The sequence below is a fragment of the Trichosurus vulpecula genome, chromosome 6 (assembly GCF_011100635.1).
Source record: "Trichosurus vulpecula isolate mTriVul1 chromosome 6, mTriVul1.pri, whole genome shotgun sequence".
Classification (NCBI taxonomy): domain Eukaryota; kingdom Metazoa; phylum Chordata; class Mammalia; order Diprotodontia; family Phalangeridae; genus Trichosurus; species Trichosurus vulpecula.
The window spans coordinates 97,008,932-97,017,370 of record NC_050578.1 but is presented as its reverse complement, the minus strand read 5'-3'; the positions used below and the strand labels follow the sequence as shown (position 1 = coordinate 97,017,370).

Genomic DNA, 8,439 nt, shown 5'->3' with positions numbered 1-8,439 from the left:
TCATGGATTAATGGTCATCGGAATCCCATTCTCCTCTCCCATGGGGGGACAAGGACAAAACATAGGTCTCAGGGGCTCAGAGAAGCAGAAGAGAGGGAAACGAAATATTAAACAAGTCTTCAGGGCGTCATAAAACGAAATGTGCCCTTGATCATAGTCTAGAAATATCCCTACCCTTTGTAGAGGTGAATTCGATTGGTATTCTATGTGCAAAGGTGTGGTCATCACAGAATAAGTTTGTCCTTTCAGATAACATGTAAGGAGAAATACATCCCTAGGACAGAATGGAACATCTGCATTCCTACTCAATGATGCCTTACATACACCAACTGACCATTCCCTACTGTCTCCCACATCTACTTCCCAGTAGTGCATTCCAAAGGTAAAGACCTGAGCCCCCAAAATAATACCATCTTCAAATTGGTGGAGAGCAATTGGTATATTCTGCTGACACCCTCCATGGGTGACAGTCTTCATATCTTCAGACACAATGAGATAGGGACAGGCACTTTCAGGATCCAGTGTCACATCCACTGCAAAGAAAAATCAAGAAGTTTCATGACTTTGTGTCTTCAAATCTTGAATGAGCAAGTCAGAACAGCAGAGAATTCCCCCATTGATCAATTCAAACATGTCCATGTGGTCAAGGAGGAAAAGAATTGCTTAGGACCAGGTGTGCAGAGGACTAGGATTTTTAATGCCGCCCCCCCGCCCCACACCACCAGATAACTATAGGCTATATTATTACTATGCAAGACAAAAGCCTTCAATGTTACACTTATAACCTGCACAGCCTCAAATGACCACTTACAGGCTAGAGGAAGCACATTTCCTTGCAAGGAAAATTATTTAGTTTTTGCAAAGTACTTATTAAGTGACTTTCTTGTTCCATCCCATTCTTATGCCTGGTCTGAGAACATCTCCTCATCTACTCCATTGACCCAAGCATTAGGGAAGTCTCTGCATTCTTTGAAATTCCAGTTCAGTGCTACTAATGCTAATGCTCACCTCTGAAATGTTTCATCATTTCCCATATTCCAGTGATTTGAGACATGGACACATGAGTACTGGCAGCTCTTGGATGATAACTCAAAAGGGACTCACTCCTGCAGAGAAGACAGTTTCATTCACCCTCAAGGGTCAGTACAGACTCAGCATGAATACAGTACTGCCCTCCCTCCTCTAAGGTATGCCCTCCTCTTAAACTCTTAGCTGACCTCAAAAGGCAATCTTACCTTTTCAATGCACCTCCTACCACCTGGGGAGAAAAAGAGAGAGGAAAATAAGCCAAGTTGAGTCCTCTGTTTGTCCTGGGCCAAGGCCTTACTTGTGACCCGGGCCCCTGATAAGCTCATAAAGTCAAATTAGCTGAGAGTTAATCAAGGAAACAAGAGTCTTTGGAAAATGGAACCAAGGGACTAAAAAGACAGGACAAGAATTCCCCAAAAAGGAAAATCTCTTTTGGCAATTTTCCAGGAGAAAATGAAAAAGATCTGTCTCATCATTAGAAAAAGACCATTGCCTGTCCTATGCAAGAAGAATCACCAGGTGTCCCTCATTTCCCACACACTTCATGGATCTGTGTTCGTGATCAAGAGATCAACCAAGAAAATTGTTCAGATTATAAAACACTGTGCTGAAGTTACTCGCACTTCAGTTCGGTTTCTAATAGTTTTTTCAGATTTGTGGCCCAGTTCCCTATCTTGACAAACAGAGCACATGTAACATAATAATGTATTTCCTTGGTAACATCCCCACTGCATCACTAGAAATAACTGTTAGTGTCATACTGTGCACTAAATGGTTTACTCAGATTTTGCTGGAGAGTCTGAACCAGATTCTTTGCCCTGACATTAAATGCCAGTGGGCTGCTACACTAGGCTTTTTGAATTAAGAAACTGTTTTAGGAAGATTACCTATCTTCCCGAGTCTCACCTGCAGAAGCTGGAGATCGGGTTTCTGGCCATTTTGCTCAAGGTCTATAACGACTTCCTGTAGGTTCTGAAGGTGTTGAGAGAGTCTGGCCTCACTTTCTCTTAGACTCTTCATGTTCTCACTTTCCTCTCTGCACAAACTATGAAAGTGCCACTTTTCTTCATTCTTCAAGAATTCATATAATCGCTTATATTGCACTCTAATGCTCTCCTTCCATGCCTGTGCCTGTTCCTGTAAGGATATAATAATCTGCTATGATTCAAAGACCTCCAAATCCATATCCCAAAAGAGCAAGATAACCCTTTTCTTCTCATCAATGTAAAAACTTTATGTATATATGATGTAGAAAATACTAGTGAATCTGCTTATCAAGACACAAATTGGAAGTATACGAATACAAAAATGAAGAGCTCTTTATGGAAATAAGGACCTAAGTAATTGGAGAAATATTAATTTCTCATGAGCAAGTAGAGTCAATTTAGTAAAAATGGCAATAATACCTAAATTAATTTGCTAACTGAGTGCTATAACAATACAACTACCAAAGATTACTTTGTAGAGTTATGAAAAGGAATATTGATATTCATCTGGAAGACCAAAAGGTTAATAATTTCAAGGGAAATAATTGAAAATATTGAGAAGGTAGCTAGCCAATCAATGCCAGAATAGCTATTTGGGGTAAAGTTCCTAAAAGGTTTTGCAGAATGGCTAGAACAATTCATGTTTCCATAATCAGTGAATTTGCCGTTTTCTTTTTTCAGTTATCTTTGCTAATCTAGCAGTAAAAGGTGGAACACCAGATTTGCTCTATTTTGCATCCCTTTAATTATTAGTTATTTGGATCATTTCGTGATATTGTTGTCAATGATACCTTATATTTTTTAATTCCCTGTTTATTTCCTTTGATTGTAAATGTATTGGAAAATTATCCTTGTCATTATTAAATTTTATCGGTTCTATTTATATTATGGAAATGATACCTTTAAACTAGAGAAAATTGCTACAAAGTCCCAACTCCCCATTAATTATTTTCCTTCAAATTTCCTCAATAATAAAATTGTGAAGGGGACTTAAAAAAAAAGGAAAAGGACTCATATGCATATGTGTATATATATATATATATATATATATATACACACACACACACACTTATGTATACTTGTATGTATACACTCATACACACATTTCATTAGTGTATATATATGTATTAGTATATACATGCATACACATATACATGCATATTCTTGTGGCAAAAAAAGTGCAAACTAACCAATGTCCATTAATCAAGGTAGTGCTGAACAAATTATTGTATCTGATTATAATAGACAAATTCTTGTACCATTAGAAATTTGGGAGGACTTGAGTGAACTTGCAGAAGCAAGAAAATAACTATAGGATAACAATAACACCATAAAGCAAACAGCTTGAAAAGACTGAACAATTCTTTTCAATACAATGACAAATCACAAACTCCCAGGCCTGAAGGTTAAGCATGTTATCCACATTGTGATAGACAGCAGATAGACAAAAATGCAAAATGACAGACATTTTTGGACTTGGATAATGTGGGTATTTGTTTTGCTTGATTATGCATATTTATTAAAAATCAAGGAAGGGGTAGGAGAGAGAAAGAATTCAAGTTTATAAATTAAATAGGCTAGCACTGAAAATTTAAAGAGACTGTATATCAACAAACACTGATCATTCTGGAGGAACTATTCTCTTTTTTAAGTTGCAACCTTTGGCTCTAAGGTTTGGCAGAGATTCTCTTTCTTGGGATTAGGCTGATTACTTCCTTTTTGGACTGCTTCAAGATCCCTTAAATTCTAGAATGCCCTGTTGATTTCCCACCCACCCCCACCCTAAAATAAGGTACTCACATTCCACATATTCATTTTCTCTCTCTCTTCAGCCAAAATGGTCTGAGTCGTCTCCACTTCTTTCCGAAGAAGATCCAAAGTTTTCTGGAGCTTGTCCTGGAGAAACAAAAATTGATTGACCCATGATGCTTTTCCTGATACTAGGAAGCTCCTGGATTAAATAAACAAAGTACCACTGAGTAGGATGGTGAAGCCCTCTCATGGAATCTAGATCTCCGCCTTTCTGTGAGTTGAGGGGAATGAATGGGGGTGGAGACCTTTCGGCATGGTTCAGGGCTTCTGATTGAGAGCTAGGCCTAAGTTTCGAGTTACTAAAATCACCTGAACTGTGTCCTCGCCAAATAAGGAAAAAAGTGTTTTTAAGAGTTTGTCATCGGCTAAATTGTATCTGGGATAGTAGATTTCCGTGTTTAGATTGTAAGCCTGAACTACACCAATGAGAGTAAAAGGCCAGTGGTGGGGTGGGGGCAGGGGTTTACATTAGAGTATAAAGCTAAATTCTGCCCTCTGGGCCCCACCTCTCCCTATCCATTGTCTATCAGTTCAGAGACTGCCCTTTCCCTTGGGGATCATAATAAAAATTACTTTCTGCTTTCTACTTGAGTAGCCTCTGAGTTTAATTTAATTTTGGGTTTAGCTTTTGTCCCACACACCACCATCTCAGAACTGGGACGCCAGTGATAATGAGAGTATTATTTAATATCTTTGCCAGGAGTATTAAAAGGTATGGCTGACACAGGGACCCCAGGTACCCCAAGGATTCCACTTCCAACAAGTAATTGTCCTGAAGAACCACTAAAAGGATTGTGAGAATCCTAGAAGGATTCCTGCTAACTAGAAACACTTACCCTAGAATTATCTGCAGCCTTTTCTGTAGGGAGCATTGTATGCCCGCTATGTACCTGGGTTTGGAAACAAGATACACAGAGCAGGGTTTGGTCCTCCTCACAGAATAGCTTTTGCCCCTCCTGATGTGTCTCACAAGTGACACTTTCCTTCATCTGCTTCAGTAAGTAGGGACTGAGGTTTTTGGCTATGCTGGCCAACTTCCCTAGGCGATAGTTATGCTTTAAGTCTCTTATCTGGAAGGCTCTTCTGCACAGAGGACAGGGGCAGGGTTGGCCAATTTCTGTCCAGCTCCTGAGGAGGCATGGACGGCAAAAGCTGTGGCCACAGCCTAAGGTCACTGGGTGGCTGAAGTAGTCCTGGCATATAGGGCAGGTCAGCTCTTCCTTGAGGTTTTCAGCAAATTCTGCCATTGGCATTTTTCTGAAAAGAAAGATCAAGGACAGATGAATCTCCCAAAGTAATGGAGAAAAGATTCTCAGAACTTTTTCATTTCAGCTTATATTCCTCCCAGGATACTCAGCCACTTTCAGTTTCATATTTTCTATGAAAAGGACATCACTCTCCACCCCCGTCCCCAAAAAGGCAGTGGAAAACTCTTGAACAGATTTGACCAAAGTGGGAAAAAGCGTCTGCCATTCTCTTCTTTGCCAGAAATTTAGAATGTGACATGTAATTATCCCAGGCAAAACCAAACCACCAATCTGTGGTTGAAAGACACGCTCCCTTCATTACATCCCTGGAGAACCAATTTCAGCCTTTACGTGGAACTTAAACTGTAAAAAAGAAAACCCGATTATCCCCACATTGTCCTTCATCTTGATTAGGCCTGCCCTTTATACTTACAACTCACCAATCCACTCCCCCAACACATATACATGCACAACTTGGCCCTTGCCTGATCTTCCGTCTAGAATCTCTTTGAAGACATTAATCAGAAATAAAAAGTAGACATCTCTCCAGACATCCTCGAGTCTTTCAGGAAATTCAAACTTAAAAATTTTGCAAAATTTCCTTCTTAGTGTTAAGAGGGGAAAATAAGGAAAAACCTGCAAGGAGTATAACAAATATTTAATGACTTTTTAGGGTCGGTGGTACCTTAGGCTTAGGCCAAACTTATAATATAAATTATAAACTTTAATTTCTCTGAATATCACAATATATACTTGTTCTCCATGTGCAAAGATTCTCCAATCACATACTCTCAAATGTCAGAGTAGGAGAAGGCCTGAAAGGGTATCCAAACCCCTTCCTTTTACATTTAGGTCCTAGAGACTTTGATTAGTAGATTCCCAAAAAAGATTTCTGAAGTCCAGTTTCAAGAAAAATGGTGGACTATTCAGTTCTTATTGTAATCTCTTTATGTATGTATGTATGTGTATATATATATATATATATATACACACATATATATATAATATACATGCATATGTGGGTGTTTGTGTGTATCCTCCAACGTCTCTCGACTTTATAACCTCATCTTTTTTCTGGCTATCTTATTCCACTTCACCTTGCAGCAAGGTACTTTCATTGCCTTCCTTGCCCAGGAGCCATTAACTCCTGTTAGTTTCTTATGTTCATTAAAAAAATAAAATGAGAAAAGTGATATTCCCAAGTGGACAATATACATTTACTTCTACTTACCTAGCAGATTTCCTTCAGGGTCTCCAGTTCCAAAATTCAGTCTCTGACCCTGAACTTCCCAGGCTGGTCTCTTTTATAGTGTTCTGGGCCTCTGGGTTCCACCTCTTTGGATTCACACCTACTAGGTGCTAAACTGACTGGTTCAAACCTTGGAAAACTGGAGTCTGTTTTGGAATTGTTCCCAGAGCTGAATTCACACCTGGGCAAAAACTTCACACTTCATTGAGTTCAAATCATGTCTAAAATGCCTGTTACATACAAGGTAAAAGTGCTAGGCAATGAGGATAGGACCTGCTCTCAAGGGATGTAACTGGAAATGAGACCTATACACAAATCAGTATAATACTAGTTAGTATGGGATGTCTCAAGGACTGATCCCTTTTAAAACTATATGCTTGGATGTAAAAAATGGGTCCAATATTCAGCCCCATGTGGGACCAGTAATGATTCCTAATGTATAAGCAGAGAATAGATATGACTTTTGTATGTAGGTTTTCCCACAGTGTATTGCCTCTCCCTTATCAATAACTTCTAGGGGTTTCAATCAGTGAGAACTGGCTCTCTAAAGAGTTCATTGCTCTATGTTTATTGTGAGCACTTAAACCTCGGAAATGAAAAATAGGCAAATCAAGGTTTGATTTATTGTTTTTTTAATTGTTTAAGCTTAAGAATGTGAAGGAAAAATAATAGAGATTCGTCTTAAAAGTGGATACTTGCTGTCTGTTTTTTCTCCTGGAGACTCTAATTGTTAAATATTTATTAGCACATAGATGAGATATACATTGTCACCTATCACCACGAGGATCAAATATAAAATTCCCTGTTTTGGTATTCAAACCCCTCCCCCATAATCTGATCACCTCTTACTTTCCCAGTCTTCTTATGCCCCTCTCCCACATACTCTGGGATCCAGGGACTCTGGCTTCCTTGCTCTTCTTAGAACAAGACTCTTGACACTGATCATTTTCAGTAGATGTCTCCTATGCCTGGAGTTCTCTCCCTCCTCACCTTTGTATCCTTTCTTCATCCTTCCTTCAAGTCCCAGCTATAATCACAAGTTATACAAGAAGACTTTCCTAATCTCCCTTAATGCTAATGCTATCCCTTTATTGAATTGTCTTAATTTATCCTACATGAAATTGGTATGCACATAGTTCTTTGTATATTATTCCTTCAAATCTGGAACTAAGTTTTAATAACTTTTTTTGTTCTTCAGCTTTTAGCAGAATATTGAGCACACAATAGATGTTTAATAAATATTTTCTGGCTAACTGTGTATGAGTGTTAACTTCTATTATATACTCTTTTTTAAATGGAAATGACAACCTTGTCCCATTTAAAGAGACAGATAAGATGCCCTATCAATTAATTTCAAACATAATGCATAGTTCCTAGAATTGTAATGACATTGCACAAAATTTGTATTGTTAAGTCAAACAAATTTGGCCATGCCTGTTGGGTCCCTATTGGAGAAAAGCCATAAAAATGCAGTAAGAAGTGAAAAGCCTAACTTAGATATTGTGACCAGTAAAAATGAAATTTAACTGTTAGCAATAGAACTACCCTAGGAGGTAGATGTTGGAAAAGGTGGTCTTTGGACAATTGGTGTATGCAAGGAATCACTGAATAGAAATGTGTTCTCTCTACTGAGGAGGTACTCCTTCTTTCATGTTTTAGGAATGGAGATATGTACACTGTCATGACCGTTTTTGCCTGTCTAGAGCAATAAATACATTTCCCTATCCACAAGGCAGAGATTTTACTAAACTGTGATGAGAGGGCTATTTCATTTTATGATGCTTTGCAGAAATGCTTTATATATTGGTCCCCCAACTTCCCCTTTTCTGATTCTTTTAGAACCATTTTTTCTCTTTGTCCTGCAATAGAGGGGAAGGATAATGGAATTACAGTGATCCTGAGGCCATGGAATATTTATGCCTGAAAAAGCTTTATTACAAGATTTTTCCCAGATCCTGCCTAAAAGACATAGTTACAAATTTTATATAGGTCTTGCCTGCTCTAGGTACTGTATATGATATTTCATTTCAAAATAATTGGACTGTGTGATTAGTGTGGAGATCAGAAATCCATTATTCAGGGCGAAGACTGATTTAGCAAAGGAGCCTTTTTAGAA

General features: G+C 38.4%; 1 protein-coding gene across 1 annotated transcript; it reads right to left on the bottom strand.

Moving 5' to 3' along the window:
* Nucleotides 1–5,080, bottom strand: LOC118854696 (probable E3 ubiquitin-protein ligase TRIML1). The gene is made up of 6 exons (XM_036764989.1): nucleotides 4,664–5,080; nucleotides 3,816–3,911; nucleotides 1,936–2,166; nucleotides 1,236–1,258; nucleotides 1,009–1,106; nucleotides 1–533 (listed from the first exon to the last, which is right to left on the bottom strand). Exons 1-6 carry the CDS (start codon nucleotides 5,078–5,080, stop codon nucleotides 1–3), a joined length of 1,398 nt encoding a protein of 465 aa, XP_036620884.1.
* Between the last annotated feature and the right edge of the window lie 3,359 nt (nucleotides 5,081–8,439).

Bases quoted from the DNA above. Each gene is read 5' to 3' on its own strand.
- LOC118854696 (XM_036764989.1), bottom strand. From the start codon at position 5,080: ATGCCAATGGCAGAATTTGCTGAAAACCTCAAGGAAGAGCTGACCTGC. The intron at 2,167-3,815 runs GTGAGTACCTTA...ATATCCTTACAG, and splicing joins AGAAAATGAATATGTGGAAT to GAACAGGCACAGGCATGGAA. The intron at 1,107-1,235 runs GTAAGATTGCCT...TCTTCTCTGCAG, and splicing joins GTAGGAGGTGCATTGAAAAG to GAGTGAGTCCCTTTTGAGTT.